Source organism: Vanessa atalanta, chromosome 4, assembly GCF_905147765.1.
Source record: "Vanessa atalanta chromosome 4, ilVanAtal1.2, whole genome shotgun sequence".
NCBI lineage: Eukaryota > Metazoa > Arthropoda > Insecta > Lepidoptera > Nymphalidae > Vanessa > Vanessa atalanta.
The window spans coordinates 4,342,308-4,362,567 of NC_061874.1; the positions used below are offsets into that span (position 1 = coordinate 4,342,308).

Genomic DNA, 20,260 nt, shown 5'->3' on the forward strand with positions numbered 1-20,260 from the left:
AAAGATTGTCTGTTCTGATGGTTACGAACAACTGATTTAAATTATATTTACAGTGTTGTTTGGAATACATTGGTAACTTTTATGGCATAAATATATAGATATATATGAGAACAGAATGAAAAAAATCCATCAAAATATAGTTTATAAACAAAAATTATAGTGTTGAAGATTTGTATATATTAAATTAAGGTTAAGTTTTTTCATCTCTAGTAAAGAGTCAAAATTGTACTAAAAAAATACTATAATATAATGAAATAAAGATATTTAAAAATTTTGCTCACAATTTTTTGTCTAGTTGTCTAATTTCTGTAATTTCTCCATAAATTTAGTCTATATATTTAAAAAAAAAAAACATGCATACATATGTTAATAATTTCATAATGAATCATAAATTATTTAGATTAATTATCGCTTTATATAGGTGAGTAAAGAGTCAAAAACATTGGTCTAGTCATATGTGAATTAAGATCATTCGAATCCACGAACAAGACCGGACCTGTAAAAATTATTTGAGCAGCAGTAATGCTTGAGTAAGTAGCATCGTATGTGTCGCAAAGGATGTAAAGCTTTTCGTCCTGCGCCAATTATCTGGATCGCGTCTCGTCGTGCATCTAATTTAACGTGAGAGAGAACATAATCACATTGCATGTGCAGGTGGAAGCTTTCGAGATTTTTCGGCTTGGCCGTAATATGGACAGGGAGCCATTGTTTTATTATTATAATAAAAATAACATATTTGTACAATATCACATTTTATTCATTATTATATTATATAACACAACATATATCATTTGCCAGATAACATTTTTTTTTGTTTCTGTATTTATCTCCACGCAAAATACATAAGCTCAGCTTTACAAATTGGAATATATTATAAATAAAATGCCAACAACGTAGAAAAGATTTAAATCAATTGAGCAATGCATTATCTATACAGAGCAATGTGATATCATGAAATATAATTTTATGAGAATTACATGTTATTCTCTAAATAGCACGTCAAAATATTTCAAATAAATAAATTACAAAATAATTATAACATTTTTATACATATTATATTGTGCTTTATAACAGATCACTCAATTGATTCAAACTCAATATCATATACACAAATAGAAAATAAATTTCTTAAAAAAAATATCGCACCATCGCCTAAGGCGAAATATGAGACAAACTCCGTAAGCACCTGTCAGTTGCCAAAATAAAAAAAAAATCAAAAACACAATCATCAGGCTCAAAATCTAGTATAGAATAAACACTATCAAATATTTAGATAAAAATTATTTCATTGGTAGGTAGATATATCGACACACTATAACTACCTTATTACATTACATATTTTAAAAAATATTATTTGTGTGGATTAGAGGTATCATGGCCGAAAGATAATTTATAAAAAAAGGTCGCCTCAACTACAAATCCTATTAAAATTATAAAAAAAAAATTACCATTACAATAGAAAAATATTATGGTTACTATAGATTTACAGCTAATATCTGTTTGTTTTAGATGAGGCAAATATATCGATGTATTTTCGTTATGTGTTCTACTGAAGTTGTTTCAAATTAAAAGTTCGTGTTTTTTCTAACTCAATTACTCATATCGTATGCAAATAAAAAATATACTCTGTCTAATTCAAAATCGATTCGAGATCACATTAAAGTCAACCTTCTGACTTCATATAGTACAATTTTAAAGCAATTAAATTATTTGAAACATTATCAGGTCTCCGTTTCATATTTTATATTATTTATCACCAACAATTAGGTACTATAGTTGAACTTTATAAGATTTATTACTTTCAATCTCGTTTTAATTACCAGTGAAGCGTATTCGAATTACAAGATTTCTGAGAAATAATAATGAATGCTAGAGCTAATTGTTTTAAATATACATAATTACTCCATCGCAACTTTTATAAAGAAAAATATAAAGTATCTTTTATGCATATGAAGCAATATAATAAACAGGAAAATTTAAATTGCTATTTTCAGATTCACTCTTTATCGCCAAATAAAAACACGGTGACTAACTTATTGGCTTGGGTCGCTGTTAATTTGCGTCCTTCGAAAGGAGTAACTTATTATAAAGTATTCTTAATATTTTCATAACAATCAGTGAAAAATATCTTCTCATTTATATAAAGTATTGCATTACAATAAATCTATCGTCAAATTTAAAATCTGCACAGAAAGGATTTAAAAGTTACATATATGTAACATCTATTAAACTATCGATTTGCATTTCAAATCTCTAATCTAAGAAACGAAAGTTCCTTACTTTTTTCATTCGATAAAGCGTTTACAAATATTTGAGAAAGGATTCTCTTACTTTGAATAAATTTTAACAGGGATCACATACGCGGAGCTTCTGAAGCTGGCGCAGGCCGGAGTCCCACTCGCTGTTTTTCAGTTTCAATAAACTCTAGCAAGGCCATGTATATGAACTTATATTGAGCCTCGTTCTGTACCATACCAGATCGTTGGTCTCGAACCATCTGTACTGTCCGATGAATGTCTATTTCACAATCGAAACCCTCTTTCCGTATTTGATCCAGAATCATATCAATAACAATGAATGTACCAGTTCTGCCGATGCCTGCCGAGCAATGGACGCACACAACAGCCTGGCTTGGGGGATCTGGGCCGGTCATTATTTGCTGCAGCCTGTAGTTAACGTCGAGTAAAATGTTTAGCACTCGACCTGGTTCCGAAGGTACCCCGTGGTCGGGCCATGCAGTGAAGTGAAAATGATATATGGTCCTCTTGATACTCGGTTCATCTTTCTTCGTCACAACAAAACGCCGTAAAGTGTAATCTTGAGTGGAAGACTCAGACTCGTTGTAAATGGTATACTTTTTTATCACTTCCGTCTTATTAAGTTCGGGCCAGTACCGCTCACACTTTACTTTACCGCGCTCTATTTCTTTTGTTGTCATAATTATGATGCGTACGTCCTCCTGCCATATCATCGACCAAAACTGATAAATTGTGGTTGAGAGACAACCTTGTGTAGCGATGTAAATTTTATTATATACCTTGTCCGGATCACCATTTTCAATTACTTCCGTAGATTTTGGTATAGTAGTGTTTACGTAGTTTGGATTCGTACGGAGAACATTGAGTTCGAAAGGAGGTATAAGCTTGTGAGTGCCATTACCGTAACCCTTTGAAATTTCTCTTGGTTTTTCTTGCGTGATAATGACTCCCTTGTGAGTGGGTGATGATTTCCCTTTTATTTTTGATGTGCCGTCTTTAGCGTGGGGAGAGTTATTCTCGTTACTTCCGTTCAAATCCTGTGAGTCAGAATTGGAATCAATGAAATCGCAACGGATGTAATTTGCATTAATATAATCGGAACCCGGTGGGGCGTCAGATGGAATGTCCCGTAGAATAACTCGGGTGTGATCAAATGGAATAATGTTTTTATATCTGTTTTTTCTAATATTTTCTGGCTTAGAACCTTCCATTCTATCAAAAAGCTGTAAATTTTCCATCATTTGTAAAGTTTCAAATTCCTCCCAGAAACCTTGTTTGTACGCCATACTCTCTATCGGTCCCTCGTTTTCTTTCTGCAGTTGTTTAACTCGTGTATGGAAGTGGTGCACTTGGATACGTGTTGCGTTGAACGGTTGAATAAGCCTCAACACATCACCCGTTGTTTCGACCATAGGATAGTTTCGATAGTGTTCTATGAGACTGACAAGATCGTCAAAAGATTGACCGCCGCCAACATCATATTTATTGTCCTTTCGCCTTATTATCACATGCGTAACTCTATCTCGCGTGCGTACAGAGAGCACAAAGTCACCTGGTTGACGCTGCGATTCTCTTACCAGAAATGAACCATTTTTACCATTCTCTAGCATCATCCGTTCTGCCTCCTTTGCGGTGAGTTGACCATGATACCACCTTTCAGTCGTGGGATCAGCACAATTAAGAGGTGTCTTTATTCGGATGATATTACCGTTTTTTTCGCGTAGTTGGCCCTGATTGTCCATGTAGAACTGAACCAATTCGGATAGGGTGGCAAACTTTTCGCCTCCATATAGATCAAGAAATTCGCCATTATTTTGTATTTTAATGTGGATTACTTCAGTCCCTCTCCGCACAGATAAAGTGAAATCACCTTTGTTGCTCATGCTCGGTCTAGCCAGGAAATATCCATCTCGGCCAGACTCTAGTAACAATTTCTCTGCATCCACTCCATTCAATGATGGATGAAACCATCTCCGAGTTATCATCTTACATTAACAAAAGCACCACTATGATACTTAAAATCTACTTATCCAATTAAACTGTTATCCTCTACTAGCCTTAACCTCCATATATCTTCAGCACTCATCTGAAAATAAAAAAAATGAAATATCATTTCATTATTCAAAATTTCATATCAGATGTTATGACATACCACCAATGCATAATATTTGTTTCTACCTCCAAACAGCAAAACTAGTATTGTTGTGTTTGGTTAAAATGATGAGTAAACATTGTATATACAGTTACAAGGCACATAATATCTTTATCTTAGGCCTAGGATAGTGATGTATTGTGAATGTCTCTTATATTGTCAATATACCTGGTTAATATTTCTTATTATCTGCTGTGCTGATCACTTACTAACAAGTTGTCTATTTGCTCGTATTCTTAGCTAATCCATAAAAAACTAAAGCTAATCCTAATATTAGGTAAATAGGTAGAAATAGTTAAGAAGTAGACATTACAGGAAAAACTTTTCATGATAATAATGAAAAAGCTTCCTTGAGGGTTAATATAATGAATATGGGCAGAACTACTACCTATTTCAAATCACATAGCTGATGTGCCTGCTTAAATACTATCTTTCTATAATCCACTGTGTGCCGATTTATTTATTTAATTTATCTAATATGTTAATTCGAGGGATGATGTCGTTAAAATTTTGAAAACTAATTATATACAAGCCATAAAATATATTTAAGTGTAAGTCTAGAATATCAAGAAACATTATAGCAAGTCAAGCAAAACTGATTATTTACTGATATTGAATGATAGTACTCAATCAAATTAGGTTCAATTTAAAAAGAGAAGTACAAATTTGAATAGCATAATTATTAATATTAGAAGTTTAGTTGAATTCCAATTATTTTATATTTTAGATATCTTTCATGCATTTGCAACCTTTTCAAAATTATTATTATAAAAGATAAAATACGAAAATAATGTTTTTTTTTAATTATAAATATGTTTAATATAACAAGATCAATTGTTTCAATGTAGTAATGATTAGGTATAAAAATTAGGATAAAATAAATTAAAGCAATTACTTAAAACAAACTAAAAGCTCTAGGAGTGTATAACGAACATACTCTTTTTAACGTCGCACACACATTTAGACATACTATGATTGAACATACACAAAGATAAGTATAGTAAAACAAGTAATTGTAGATATATACATAATCAAATTTAGCATCCTTTGTAATATTCTCCTTTATCCTTACCTCAGAAAGGCACTTCTACAGACTGCAACCTGTAATTTTCTTTAAAACAAGAATTAAATCCTCTGAAGTGTTGTTGCTATGCTGACTTTAGACTTTTTGTATCACTGTTTTCAAGGGCGTATTCACGAGTAAAGTAGCGCACATTAAATAATATATGTACGTAAAATTAAAGCGACCTCTTTATGCACCATTAATTAAATAAACATAAAATAAACACATAATCCTGGACATTATTTTAAACGAAAAGCCAAAAATTAATTTCATTCCTTGAGGGCCTGCGGAAATGTCACACAACTTTTCGTTTTTTTTTGTTCTATGTCAAAGGCCGTCACTAAATGACAGATAAAATGTGGATTGCAAGGTAATTATTTTATTGCCATATATATTTTTATTGTGATATTTAAAAAAACACTCATTTTAAATGTGTACTATACTAATACTATTACAAGTAAATTTGTTAAAACTCATACTACTTAAAAAAAAAAACAAATCAATAAAATAAATTTATTTAATTACTTTCACTATCGAATAAATATTAATTTTCAAGTGAATCAGATTTACATTTTTGAGATTTCCCCAAATAGCTAGAAAACACTTTCCGAATAGCATGACGTTTGTTTTGAGATGAAGATTCTCCCTGCTGAACTGGAGAATTCCGCCAGTGCTCAGCAAAACTTTGACGCTTAAAAACTTTTCCCAACGATTGCCATTTTTGCTCAGGAGCTATCTCCTTCTCTTCAAATGGATCTTGTTTACCCGTTGGTCGATCGCCCTGCAATTATACTGGTTAAATTTAAATAAACAAAAAAATGAACTACGTACTCATCGAATAAAATTTACAATTTCTTACATCATTTGATTTAGTAGATCGAAGTTGATTTCGAAAAAAATTTGTAATAGATTTCTTCCAGCTTTTAGAAGTTTTATAAGCATTCAGTTCCAAGTTATCCGGACCTTCAACATTGTTTTTCTTACTACAAGCATTTTCCTCATTCTTTAAAGAGTTCTCAATTTGAAGTTGAGCACCTTCGGGACACAACATTTTATTACTTTGTTTTAAAAATATTTAAGAAGTTTTACAAAACGATTACAAATATGTTTTTTCAATTCGTATCTGAATGTTTGTCAAAATTGTTTTATTTTTATTCAAACATTTCCATAAAACCTACTTACATGAGCATAGAGTTTGTAGCATGTACGATCTGTTTTATTCACTGTTCATTATTTTATAAATGTTACACTCTCGACCTTAAGAACAATAAAATTGCCAATCTTAGATAGACATCTTTATAGTTCTGTATCATTGTTTTGTAGAGCAATAAACTAACATATTCTAACAGGATACAATTAAAAACAAATTAAATCTAACATTCACATGTGTCTTTCAAGGAGTGGAGTTGTTCAACTGTACAGTTTAAACTAGAGCCTTTTGCAGTTTACACAGACTTTGACTAGTGTAATCTGTGAAGCTACTTTTTTGGCGGGAATTTTTATTAATTTGATGTCTGAAGCTGACTATATTTATTATTATTAATTACTCAAAATAATGACAGCCACTGCAACACCTACGAACCAGGTTTACATATTTATTTATAATTTCTTGTAGTCGTAGTATATGATGTAATTGTCGGTAGAAGTTTAAAGAATACAGTTAAATTTATTTCATGTTTTCACTCTAGGCCGTGTCAGAGTGGGTTAAAGTGTTTCCTCGACAAGCAACCGAGAATTATACAAGTTCTCTAGCTTTTATGAAACAGCTGACAGTTGTGGCTGTTAGCACAATAACATATTTAAAAAATGCATTTCCCGAAGACAGTTATATGGTCGAATCTTTCGGTGGTGTGAAATTACGTATTCTAAAGAAAAAATGTCGCGATGAACTTGCACAGTTTCTAAGTACAGCTTTAGTACAAGCATTTGAAGCATTCGATAAGAAATATGTAAGTTGATTTGTAACTAAAATGTTTTGATTTTTTTCCTTAAGCAATCAACACATTTCCCAAATTAAGATAATTATTAGGAAACTTATGCCCATATGTTTCTTTAGCTTCACCAGTTAGCGCTTTGCTTTTACGAAGAAGAATGTAAACTAGAAAATTTAATTGAATACCACATTTTTGAATATTCATATAATGACGATGGGGTGACCATGAATGTTCATTCAAAAAATAGGGATAATGTGAAACAAAGTACGAAATATACGTTTGAAAATGTAAGAGAACGTACCATCCACTTGATAAGAGCTTGCGTCGTTATAATGCAGGCGTGTCAGAACGACTTGCCATCGTCCTACGATGTCAGCCTGCGGCTATATTACAATGAAGGTAAACGATTTTTGTTGAAAAAGTAATTCTTTATTATATATATATATATATTTAGTTAAATTTAATATTAGTATATTTAGTGAAGAACTGTCCTGGCGTACTGTCAAATATTATATACTCTATGTAATCGAATACAATGAGATTTAGACAGTCAAAATTACTAGTTATTACTTATATGATATATTCCTACATAAATCGAATTGAAAAAAGCTTATAAATTATATTATTCTGTTAAGTTTCATTGTAGTGCACCTGTCTGTCAATAATAGATGCCCCCGCCGACTATCAAGCACCAGGCTACCTCTCCACCAATGAAACGGAAGACCACCTAGATCCAACGCTGTCTGAAGCAATCAAGCTTGGCTGGGTGGAAACACCTTATCATAAGTTGATTGCTCGCTCTTACATCAAGGAGCAAATGAGAGCCAGCCATGAAGCTATAGTAAGTAAAAAAACAGTTGTCTGCATTTAATCCTCTTGCGATTTCCTTTCTTAGATTATAGACACGTTGACCAATGGCTTTCGTATAAATGACTCGTATAATTATTTACACTTTCTGTCTAATTTTCAACCATCTAACAATTTTTTTCACAAAGTTATAAGCAAAAACGCTTTTCACCCTCTCAACGCCCTAGCGTTCTCCCAGAGGATTGAAAATTTTAATTTGTTATTATTTTAACGTCCGAAACCACATATCAAAAAATCATAGTAATACTAATTATTTGACCTTCACGGACTTTATTGACTTACCTATAAGCAATATACACATATAATTGTATGTTACAGCCATCCCAAAACGCACCGGTGTTATCAAACGAAATGGAACTATCCGGTGAGTATCGAAAATGGTGTCTTGCCTAAATTATTATTATTACCTCCATCCTCCTTGTTTACATACGCTTTTTATCGATGACCTCTTATCGCGGAGCATGCGATGGCGATGTACTAATGATATTTATCCAAAGTTCTAGGTTAATCCTATAACCTATAACTTTGGAAACGTGAATAAATAAAATCTCAAGTCATAGTAACCAAAATCTATTCAGTACCTGTCGAAGTTATTTTACAATTAAGAGGATATACGTAGTTAACCTTGATTGACTTGCTCCCAGCCCTCATCTTATTCTTCCTGCGTCGGGTACGTTCAGCGCAACGTCTCGTCCCGCATTTACTTATTATAGAGGAGATGTAACTCGAATTACGCGCATTCATTACGTTAAAATCCAAAAAAAAACTATGACGAACGGATGGCCCCTTTGGTCTTGTAGTATTAAATATAAAAAAAATCTAGTGACGGATAGCTTATGAGCAAAAAGCGAATAATTACGTAAGCAGAGGGTACTTTGCTTATTTACTACTATTGCTCCTTTTGTTTTCATAATTTTTAGAAGGGAATAGGAAGTAGATATTTTAATTTTTCGATTACTTATAACCAAAAATTTAATAAGTCTCAAATAAGTCCACTTTTCCTTGATCATGGAGGGTAGACATAAAAGAGAACCGTCACATAAAGAGGACAAGTTGAAAAGTATAAGCAGTATATACCGTTCTAAACACTTTAAAATGGGGCTAGCATAGGCAAAGGGTATCAATTCTTGACAGATTGAAGGTGTGCCAAGTTAGAAATTTCAATATAATTGGTGACTGGAATAGTTACTGACAGGCCAGTACATGTAACCTCTTGGTGCTTTCTTTCAAATTTACCGTATTGCTACAGTAGTGCGACTCTAATTTAATGTATTTTGACGGACACTTTTTCATACAAGATTCTCCTTTATTTTCTCCTTACAAAGTTCTCCTTTCATCTATCCTCCATAGTATTTATCGACACCTTAATGTAAAATGTCATGGCACGTCAGGTTCAGGAGTTCGTTCGGAAAATGAGATTCAGTTGCTATGTCCGTGCAACAAGAACGATGCCAGTGAACCTTATAATTCAAGTGACCTTCTTACTTGCTAGTAAGTATCATGCTTAAATTAAATATACATATATATTTTTGACATTGCAAAATAATCAATTATGTGGCCAGAACTGATGGCGCCGGGTGCGTTGCGTGGGGTTGGTGCAATCCTTTGAGTATTTAACCAACCGGGAGCGGTATTATATAGATAGTCTTCTCGATGTTTTCCTTTCCGACGCAAGACAGGGAAAAGGAAAACGGGATCAAATGGCAAAATTACCAAATGCGGAAAGGTTATTACTTTCGGCTAAATTTGCCCGCAGCGCCAGTCGGAAGACAAGAGCAAGTAATTAAATACACTTTTCGGCTTAAAAAAAAAACACTGTTAACCGCTGTCAGCTATCTAAGATTTTATGACTCCTGCGTTTGTAACTAGACTGGCTCACTCCGCTCACTCACCCTTCAAACTGGATCACAGCAATACATAGAATTGATATGTGGCGGTGGAGTGAGTAGATATTAATTAATCATCCGGAAGGGTTGTGCCAAGTTCTACCGCAGGTTCTGCCATACGATTCGCGATATATTTTCGTAAGTTGTAACGCCGTGCATAATCTTGCGAAGCTATTGCAACACGCAGCAACACGCGGCGTGCTTCGGCGTGCCGCGCGGCGCGCGCGCGCGGCGCCACTGCTGCGCCGCGTGCCACGACGGCGACGCCGCGCGCACGCCCACCGACACCAAACTCGTCTCGCTGACCAGCAAGAAGAGAGAGGTGAGATACTCAATCTCGATACCGCGTGAAGTGTATTCGAGCACTCTTTTATACCGGTATCTCGAGTATTATGTTTAAAGTGAAAGAGTACCCGCCTAATTATTATTAAACAAAACGAAATCTTAGTATTATCATTTGACAGTACTCCAAAGAGCACGAAGGAGAATCTATGCGGATATGATTATAAACGGCACTATGGAGTATTTTATACCTAATCGAGACTCGACGCTTAGTGTAGTAATAATACACCCCTGAGAAGTTTCTGTTTCAAAGGCAAATTGTAATCTGAGCTCGAACTTCTTGAAGAATATCTTAACTCATCCTTGATCTGAATGAGATCGACTTTCCTTCTCTCACGTGGTTTTGAAGAATATTAGATTATACTAACTTATGTAACAATTATTAAGTCAACATACTTTTTTTTACAATAGACTCAAGGAAGTTTTGACACCCAATTCATATTGCTATATACATTCCAAGCCTAAATAATGTAAATGTTAAATATTAAACTGTAACGTTTAGACAGTAATATTTTTATATAACAGTGTCTCAGCATATTTCGTCGGACTCTTGACCTGTGTATGGACCTGCCAGCCATAGAGGTGCGGGATCTTACGGAACGTTTTCGTGTATCCGACGTGAATGCCACGAAGCTCATGAAGTTGCTTCACTCGCACGGTATTATTAGACAGGATCCGGACTCTGAGTAAGTGTTTGAAGATTATGATAGTAGTTTGCTTGCATTCACCGTTTCCCTCCAGTGAATAACATAATCCACGATTATTGTTTAACTTTTGTGTGTTATTTGGACAGGGAATTCGTTTGTGATAAATTTTGTATATATACTATTCAGATAGGATCATAGACTTGGATTTTACATAATATACATATTGCAGTCGGTGCCCGTTATGTTTCACAATCTATTATTAGATTTTGTCCGTATAAAAAAATACTTTATGTGACAAGAATTCTACAAATAATAGAAAAATAACACAGGATCATTGTTCCCAGTATGCACACCTCTCAAAAAATAATACCGGAACAACTCAAAGCGGTTATGTCAAAATACTTTAATACAACTGAAGTGAACATAGTCGATCGTCTTTTAGCAGAGACATTCGAGTCTCAGGTAAACGTGCCCGATCCACTGGGAGAGGTACTTAGTCCTCTAGAAAAGGTAAGTCTACAGAACACGTCTTACATCAGTAAGGTTATAGAAAATCCTGGGAGTAATAAACCACCCAATGAAGATTCGACCGTAAAACAATACAGTGAAGCTGTATGTTCTAATGACAGAGTTGAAGAACCTAGTACGAATCCAGTGGAAGTATTTAAGAAAACTGGTAAAAGAAAATTAAATGATGGAGATAGACCGGCCTTAAGGACAGGAGTTAGGACTAAAAGAGCTAGAACGATACCCAAATAAGTTGATCTCTTTTTTAAAATTCTCATCTAAAATTAATTATTTTGAAAAGATTTATATTAACAATGGTTTAGTTATTCAAATTAATAGTTTTTCTTTCATATTTATGAGTATACGGGATCAACTGTCGTTGATCGAATTAGAATATTTTTTGAGTTTTTTAGATTAGATTAAATTTAATCAGTTTGTTTTCTTGTTTAATAATAATAAAAATATGTATCTTTAATTAATTCTATAGAAAAAATGAACCTTTAATATGAACAAATAAAAACTTTGTCGTTTATTCGTCTTACCTTAATTAAAATCTAAATACCTACATTATTATTGTGTAAGAATATCGATATCGATATCCGTGAAGGGAATCAACGACACAAGATACCATCATAATCACAAGATATTAATAATAAAAATAATTAAGACGAGTTAGTTGCGAAACCAGGAATTATTTAGAAATTACTGTTAAATATGTTTTGAAATATAGCTGAATCAATGTGAGCTTGGTTCAGTGATGATACTGGAAGAACTCTTGCAAGAATATAATTAATTATTATTGTTTGGCAAGATGGTATAAACTTTAAATATGACTAGTATCTTTACTTTTATATTCTAAAATATAAAATCTATCAGTAATATGTCTGATTAGATAATAAAAGTAGTTAATTGTCTATGGAAAATCTTAATTTCGATGCTTTCTAGTTATAAATTGGGATAAAGTCTAGAATCGTCTATTACTCCGAGTCTTCTAGTCTTAGCGTGATAAATATAAAAATCCTTCTAAGAAAGTCTGCATTTCAGCAGATTGTAAGAATATTTTTAAGTTAATAGAGGGTGGCATAGGATTTCTTCCACAAGTTACAGTTACTCTCGGGTAAAATCGTCATATTAATAATTAACAAAGACTGTTTGCGTTTAAATTCTCGTAATCTCCGAAATTCGTTATGACTTGACCCCAAAATTTAGGTTCTCCGCGAGGATCTAAAGGCTTGTTGTTTGGTGGAATTGCGGTTTTGTTCATTATCTCTAATTCTTCTAACATGCTTCTTAAAATTGTCGGTTCTCTGAAAAATAAACAAAATGTTAACGTATTTATTGTCACTCTTCAATTAAACGTATCAAAACCCCAAAATACCTTTACAATGACATTTACCAGAATAGTGGATTATATCAATGGATAAGAAATATTTATAGCATTACACTTTTCAATGTCTTACGATAACGAGAATTAAGATAGTTGTTAATTATTTAATTACAAAGTTTGTACAGGTTTGTGCTTTATGTTTTTTTATGGTATAGAGTAGCTTACCAGTTGCGGTAGTAAAAGATTGGAAACATACAAACAGGGCGCATAATAAAATGAACCATGTTATTAGGAATTGAGTTGACTTACGTATCGGCAAGATTCCTCATTTCACAGGGATCTTCTTCGATGTTGAATAAACAAGGAGATTTCAAGGGGTTACAGGGTATGTGGCTCATGTTGTCGCATTTCACGGTTGCCTCTTCTCTGTTAATTATTTAAATATGACGTAAAAACTATCAAATATACCATATTAATTTCATAGAAAATTGTTTGAGAATTCGTATTATCCATCCGCATTTTTGTAGTAAATATTTTTTTCTTTATACCTATATATTTAATGGGTCAATTAGGACCAAAAATTAAATCTTAATCCCATTTTTATATAATAAAGTGATATGTTTTAAAAATCAAAATGATATTATGAGATATTATGGGACAAGTACTTTTGAATCGTCATTATAAATAGTTAGTTTTAATTTCAAGTAATTTACCACCAACAAATAAAACTGTTAACCGTTTTATCCCAGGTAGGCTACCGCACGGTAAGGGCAAATATAACATAAATGTATTTTTAAAAAGCAATGCTTCATTTTAGAAATTACGAATATTCCCATTTACCCCGTGCTTGGAGTGGGGACGACAATACCAACTAGGATCAGGGTCGACCTGCGACTTTTTACATCGCTAGGCGACATTGCGCAATTAACGCTTCAATATTGTTAGTAGTTAGGAATTATGAACTTGATTTTGCATCACTGTCGTCCTTTAAATATCAGTAGCTTCGGCCATCTCGCATGCCGCCCCATCCAAATATGTCACCGAGTTTGTGCAGAGACTTGCGCAATATATTCTCTCCCGTGCATTTGGTCAGTAGCATTGGCAAAAAGTAGGTCAAGAGTACATCAGTATAAGCACCTCAGTTTTAATACGGTGCCGAGGTCAGGCATCAGTCCAAGTGCTTTTAGAGCGCGAGCAGCGCGGGCGTCCTGCACGGCGCCTGCGTCGTAGTTCCCTTCGCGTCCACTCGGGCCGTACCAGCCATCCCAAGCGCCGTTGTAGTTAGTACCTAGGATTCAATTCGAACTTTTAAATACGCTAGGAGACTACAGCTGAAGTGTATATCTCCTATAGTATATTTGGATTAGTCGTCGTTAGATCGTCGCTTTGTGACATTATGAATTTGTTATACATCGACAATTGGCATAACAAATATTTTAAAAAAATCATGTAGTGGAACCCAAAAATCTATTTAAATCAGTATTTACATTGTCATTACATTGTAAATACTGATTTAAATAGATAAATATAATATAATAAATAGTTAATTAATTTTATGGTTTAATTACCCTTAAGCAATTTCCATTTGTCAACTGTAATTGCGGCACTTCCGTAGATATCATCAATATTGTGCAGGATGGAAACTCTTTTCGACTTTAAGTCTTTTGAAAGTGCCTCCCATTGATCTATTCCGTCTAAACCTTGGAGCGAGCTGGAAGATATATAATATACGAGCCGTATATTAAGACGCTAATTGTATTCTTGTTCGTTACAACTTATTTAAAATAAAATGCATACATAATATTTTTTTTCAAAGAATGTGAGAATAATTTACGCTCATAACATGAAAATAATAACCTGACATTCAATCCCGCAACACTCAACAACGTTGGCAACCAGTCAACTAAATGAAACATCTGTTTGGAAATACGAGACTTCTTTTCAATTAGAGGACTCCATAAAAAACCTGCGCCTCTAACACCTCCTTCCCACAGCGTGTTTTTTACCTTAAAGTAATAATTATGGTCACTATATTTGTCACAAGAAGGTCGTAATCCTACTGTTTTTCATTAATGTATTGTTATTATTTTTTAATTCTCTTGTTCAATGTTTTCTAAGCGAATGAAGGCTTATAGTATCAAAGCTGAGCTGACGAGCAGACGTTAGCTGACGAGGAAAAAAGTGTATAGAATGATTTTTTAATTGTCTGTGGCCAAATCTAAACTATTAAATAGTATTGAAAAATGCTCAGAGGAGCATAAAGGCCAAATTTTATGAAAACTAAAGTTCGAGTTTGAGTAATCTATTTTCGTAGGATAAATAAAATATGTTTATTAAAACAAATCCTGTTATATGCACTAGCTGATAGCATGGTTAAAAGAGATCTAATCCTGTAGCAAACTACTGAAATTTCCTATAAATTTGTCCTATAGTTATATTTTATAAAAATTACCTACACCCCTCAATGGATAATTCGACGCTCGGTTATCATTAAATCCTTCAGCCGGCCCTCCATTATCAGTGGTAAAGATAACAACACTGTTCTCCAAAAGTCCACGAGTCTGTAGCGCATCCACTACTTCACCTACTGATTCATCTAACTTTGATAATACGGCTGCAAAAATAAGTTATTGATTACGAACTGATCCGATAACTTATTAACAAGTACCATTTTTATGCACATAGTATACGAGTATATAATGTATGTGTTGCGAAGTGTAAACGGTATACGATGGTACGGATTTTATTTGCAGAAAGCGGTCAAAAGAAACATTTTAATATATTTCTAATGGAAAATTACTATGTTATAAATAAATTCAACTAAAGTTATTGGAAGTGAGCGAACGTGATTAAGTTTACAACTTAAAAAACGACTAAACCGATTTTGACAAAAATACGTGATTGCGTCCAAATTTTCGAAAGGTACTTATTATATGTTAAAAATATATATATGGGACTAACACGATATCCGTAATAGAATACAGCTTAAGACTTTATCCCAATCGGTCTAGCCTTTTCCGATAAATTGTTGAACTTATACAATGAAACGATATACGCTCACGAAAATAAAACCATTCCAATATTTGAAATTCGTTAAAATGTATATGGAACTACAAATATTATTTATATTTTACAACTAAAGTTCGTTTTAATCAAATTTAAGTGTATAAACATTGACATGCTTAAAAATGACCTTTGGATTCAGCCTTATGTTTTTTACAAGATTTAGAAACTCAAGTTTATGAAGAAACAAAGTAATCTGCAGTTAAAATAATATTACTGATAAAATTTGCGTAAAAAGAACTTAAGTAACGAAAAGGTTTTATAAATTTATATCATTATGAAAAATTCTTTGTTTAATATTTTCCTATTGATATCGATCGAGTCAGTAGATGAGACTTGAAACTTATGAAACAAATCATTTTAGTTTATTGTCGGGGTAACACTCAACTTACAAAGAAGAAGGAGAAAGAATTCACATACCCGCAAATTTTTGTCTTTGAAAGTCTTTTATGTGTGTAAAGTTAGCCAGCAGTTCTTCAGGTGCTCTTATCGGTTCGCTGGGGTTGCCAGAGTGCACGGCAGAATGAGATACCATCAGAAACAGTGGTTCGCTCTTGTTGTGAGAATTAATTACCTAGAATATTTAATAAACTGTTTTATGCTCATTTTAATTATTTAAAAATGATTTACGTACATTGTATCTCAAATCACCTCAACATGTACTAATAAAATTAGGGATGTAATATACGTTTTCTGAACATTTTAAATATTAATTTGTTGTGATTTGACTGATAAAATTTCACGAAAAATTAATTTGAGTTGAAATTGGAAGAGAGAGACATTGAACAAACTGGAGTAAAAAAAATTGAACGAAATGACCGAGAAGCTTATTATTATTGAATATTAGAATACAATTAACCTTAATAGCTTCATTTGTGTATATATCAGTTGCATAGTGTCCGAATAAATCATGAGCAACTGAAAAACCTGAAACCAAATCGAATGCATAAGTCTTGATTGTTTGATGCCTACAATTCAGTGTAATAAGCGGATCAATGCTCGTCAAATGTGTATCAATAAATTTTGAAGCATTACCTTTTCTAAAGTCGAATCCCCAGTAATTTTTTTCTTGATTTGTGTGATCGTACATATCTATCTTTCCTGACCAAAAACCGACGTGGCTGTCAAATCTAAAAGTAATGTGAGTTTATAAAAGACGATACATGATTATGTATTGTTGGTATGAGATATTTTTGACGTTTTTGACTGATAGGACACGAAGAGGAAAAAGAAGTTCAATTGTATTTGGCTCCATATCCTTGTATGTGACCAAGGACCTAGGAATGGATTAAGACTGGCCTGCTCATGGTAAGATCAGTGTCTCCAAATTTAGACTTCAGATTATAATTTTTCTTTCATACTTCTACTATGTGGGGTAATGTTAGATCAGGTAATTAGAATATATCAACAAAATTACTAACCCTCTATACATCGGAAGGTACTTTTTCTTATAAGAACCGAGGTGCCATTTCCCTACCAGGTGGGTTTTATAACCTAAGTCTTTGAGATACTGTGGCAAAATTTTCTCAGACAACGGTAATCCTCTCGGTTCAGTTCCAAATATGACAGTGTGTTGCATACCTATAAATTAAAAAAATATAATAGTTAAACACTATATATTAATAAATATTAGTTTAAATTTGTTTGTTTAATAAATACGGTATTGAGTAAGTATTTACTGCTCTTGGGCTGAGGACGGCTATTAACCAACAAGTTTTTGATTATATAATGCGACCGACTTCAAATCCAAAACAAATAATAGTCTTTTTTTGAAGATGAAATAGGCTACTTACACCTTAAGTTTTACTTCTTAAAATATAAGCTTTGTATAGTGAAAGTCTTGTCCAAATGGGATAAGCCATATCGAGGTTTACCCGGAATAAACATTTTAAAAAATGCGGTTTTACATAGGCATTTCTGGCACCTTTAGGTAAACATTGAATTTTGAAGCTAATACTGTAAATTATATTTAAAATATAAGGCTCAGAGTAACTCCTATAATTTTTTTATATCAAATAAATAAAAAGAAAGGTACAAGATTTACTAAAGGTAGGTAAGGTACTTTCAAGGATAATCCGAATATCAAGGTACCAAATAGGTAGATAATTTTACCCTTATATAGAACCTGTATGACCTTGAACCTCGAACACTTAAAGTTGTTTATTTATAAGTATCATATTATACCAGTATGTATGGGATATTTTCCGGTCATGATCGCGGACCTGGACGGCGTGCATATGGGGGTCACGTAGTAATTGTGCAACAAGATGCCGGAAGACGCCAACGCGTCCATGTTCGGCGTCGGTATTTGATTCAGCCCATGAAAACCAACGTCGTTCCATCCCTAAACCAATATTATTTATCTTGATATTATGTAGTTGTATGTTAGTCTAATTGTGACAATAATATACTTAATCACTATTGGTATATAGGGCAACTAATTTTTAGGCAAACACAATGCGTTAATGAAATCTTGCATAGAATATCTAACGACGAAAGAAGTATACTTATATCGGATTCTTTATTACTTTTTACGGTTATTTATAAATCTAAACTTACATTATTATGTGGCCGACAAAATACACACTCAGCGGTGGATTTACATTAGGGGCACTCGGGGCTTTCTTACTCATTTTCAAAACTATGAATTATAATATAATACTTTTTTTTAATCCTGCAAATGAGTCATTTTATTCATTTAAAATAGTTAAACGTAACTTTATCTGCTTTATGCAACATTTCGATTTTAATAAGACGACATTTCTTGGCGCCCAGGGGCGGCGCTAAGGTTAAATCCCGCACTGTGCACACTGGGAACCGTCCCAACATGGGTAAAATGTACAATAATACTTTTATGGTGAAGATATTAATTAAAATACAGATTGCAACAAATAGTTGTTAATGTCAATTTCTTAATGTTATTTCATTTGAAAGTCTTACTGCATGTTCGGGCGTCGCGCAAGGTTCCCATCTTGGTCCTAAATTATTTCTGTTTCCCATAAATGATATCATGGACTACAAGAAATATATATATATTTCTTACTATTATTTAGGAAGGGAATCAATACAGAGAGTTTGGTCTATGCCATGGCACCTATTCTTTATTTTATTAAAACAATTGTAATGTTTAAATAAAGTATTTCTATTGATAATAGATCAAATTATACTGCGTAACAAAAACGTTTGATACAGTTTGTTAATTTTCAAGGCGTTAAATGACGTCACAAGTGTCGGTTACGTTTTCTACACACTAAATTTTGTGTGTAGAAAATAAAGTAATAAGCTATTGTTTATGTATCTTTGTTTAACTTAGATTTTAATAAAATTTTGTTCATAACATATTCATTTTGAATATAAATATTGCTTTATTTATTTAACAATATCGCTTGCAAAAAAACCGAAAAAATTAATATCAACATAAAATTTTGTTTGTACATAAAATATGTCCGAGACCGATACAGGTACTAGACGAGTTCATCGCTTAATCAGTATGCGTGTTTATTCTAAAGTTCCCGTTATCTCGAAACATAGTAAACCATTGGATACTAGTTTATCGGGGCGTAGGAACATGTATTATTATGCCGCTATAACATTTAAAATATGCTTAATATTTAAAATACCGAGGAGTTATTAAATTATAAATATTTATTGAACATTAAAATTCTTGTAAAAATATAACAGATATTTGGTAACTTAAATTTATAGTTTAAGTTTATAGTTTATTGTTATAATTTTATTAATATAAAACAACACGTTACAGAATACAAATGAAAATGAGGGTAGGTACTTACCAAATCGTCCGCTATAATAAATACGATGTTAGGTCTGTCACATTTACAGAGGGACAACGAAATAAATAAAACTGCTGGAAATAACATCGCAGCGTTGCAGGTTCCAATGATTTGGGTACACAGACGAACACCGGCTTGTATAATAATTAATGTCAATGTCACTCGTTACTCTTTGTAGCTGAGATTTAGTGATAGCAAAATGTTGCCAGATGCATTTACAATTTTGTAAAGATTCATTATTTCAGATAATGTAATATAGTGTAATTTAATTCAGTATTACTTTATGGTCTATAATTATATACAAAACAAAAATGCATTTAAAACAACACATTTTTTTATATTAAATAATAGACGTTTAATTTTATCATAGGACGCTTATCGCAGAGGTAAGAAAAACAGGATATAGAAATATTTATTTATTAT

General features: G+C 32.8%; 4 protein-coding genes across 5 annotated transcripts; 1 reads left to right on the plus strand and 3 right to left on the minus strand.

Moving 5' to 3' along the window:
- Positions 1 to 799: 799 nt before the first annotated feature.
- On the minus strand, positions 800 to 5,784 carry LOC125077806 (tyrosine-protein phosphatase corkscrew). The gene is made up of 2 exons (XM_047689876.1): positions 5,483 to 5,784; positions 800 to 4,344 (listed from the first exon to the last, which is right to left on the minus strand). Exon 2 carries the CDS (start codon positions 4,241 to 4,243, stop codon positions 2,354 to 2,356), a length of 1,890 nt encoding a protein of 629 aa, XP_047545832.1. The 5' UTR covers positions 4,244 to 4,344; positions 5,483 to 5,784; the 3' UTR covers positions 800 to 2,353.
- Positions 5,785 to 6,017: 233 nt separating this feature from the next.
- LOC125077965 lies at positions 6,018 to 6,568 on the minus strand. The gene is made up of 2 exons (XM_047690099.1): positions 6,333 to 6,568; positions 6,018 to 6,254 (listed from the first exon to the last, which is right to left on the minus strand). The coding sequence occupies exons 1-2, from the start codon at positions 6,522 to 6,524 to the stop codon at positions 6,018 to 6,020; spliced, it is 429 nt and encodes a 142-aa protein (XP_047546055.1). The 5' UTR covers positions 6,525 to 6,568.
- A 460-nt stretch (positions 6,569 to 7,028) lies between these two features.
- On the plus strand, positions 7,029 to 11,929 carry LOC125077862. Its single transcript, XM_047689955.1, has 9 exons — positions 7,029 to 7,058; positions 7,162 to 7,422; positions 7,530 to 7,806; positions 8,076 to 8,248; positions 8,593 to 8,656; positions 9,675 to 9,765; positions 10,332 to 10,482; positions 11,028 to 11,188; positions 11,494 to 11,929. Exons 1-9 carry the CDS (start codon positions 7,029 to 7,031, stop codon positions 11,906 to 11,908), a joined length of 1,623 nt encoding a protein of 540 aa, XP_047545911.1. The 3' UTR covers positions 11,909 to 11,929.
- A 389-nt stretch (positions 11,930 to 12,318) lies between these two features.
- On the minus strand, positions 12,319 to 20,003 carry LOC125077549 (arylsulfatase I). 2 transcript variants are annotated; one of them, XM_047689472.1, is made up of 12 exons: positions 18,606 to 18,643; positions 18,231 to 18,390; positions 17,468 to 17,627; positions 17,082 to 17,176; positions 16,906 to 16,973; positions 16,467 to 16,620; positions 15,440 to 15,597; positions 14,841 to 14,989; positions 14,552 to 14,694; positions 14,121 to 14,271; positions 13,293 to 13,409; positions 12,319 to 12,963 (listed from the first exon to the last, which is right to left on the minus strand). In XM_047689472.1, the coding sequence occupies exons 2-12, from the start codon at positions 18,337 to 18,339 to the stop codon at positions 12,795 to 12,797; spliced, it is 1,473 nt and encodes a 490-aa protein (XP_047545428.1). In that variant the 5' UTR covers positions 18,340 to 18,390; positions 18,606 to 18,643; the 3' UTR covers positions 12,319 to 12,794. The 2 variants fall into 2 exon arrangements, with proteins under 2 accessions (XP_047545428.1, XP_047545427.1); XM_047689471.1 differs by lacking the exon at positions 18,606 to 18,643 and adding an exon at positions 19,838 to 20,003 and having other exon boundaries at positions 12,320 to 12,963.
- Between the last annotated feature and the right edge of the window lie 257 nt (positions 20,004 to 20,260).

Coding starts and splice junctions, on each gene's coding strand:
- LOC125077806 (XM_047689876.1), bottom strand. CDS start 4,243: ATGATAACTCGGAGATGGTTTCATCCATCATTGAATGGAGTGGATGCA.
- LOC125077862 (XM_047689955.1), top strand. CDS start 7,029: ATGACAGCCACTGCAACACCTACGAACCAG. Junction 7,059..7,161: donor CTGCAACACCTACGAACCAG/GTTTACATATTT, acceptor TTTTCACTCTAG/GCCGTGTCAGAGTGGGTTAA. Junction 11,189..11,493: donor AGACAGGATCCGGACTCTGA/GTAAGTGTTTGA, acceptor CATTGTTCCCAG/TATGCACACCTCTCAAAAAA.
- LOC125077965 (XM_047690099.1), bottom strand. CDS start 6,524: ATGTTGTGTCCCGAAGGTGCTCAACTTCAAATTGAGAACTCTTTAAAG. Junction 6,255..6,332: donor GATCTACTAAATCAAATGAT/GTAAGAAATTGT, acceptor GTATAATTGCAG/GGCGATCGACCAACGGGTAA.
- LOC125077549 (XM_047689471.1), bottom strand. CDS start 19,924: ATGTTATTTCCAGCAGTTTTATTTATTTCGTTGTCCCTCTGTAAATGT. Junction 16,621..16,905: donor ACACAAATGAAGCTATTAAG/GTTAATTGTATT, acceptor TAAATATTCTAG/GTAATTAATTCTCACAACAA. Junction 12,964..13,292: donor ATGAGGAATCTTGCCGATAC/GTAAGTCAACTC, acceptor TTTATTTTTCAG/AGAACCGACAATTTTAAGAA.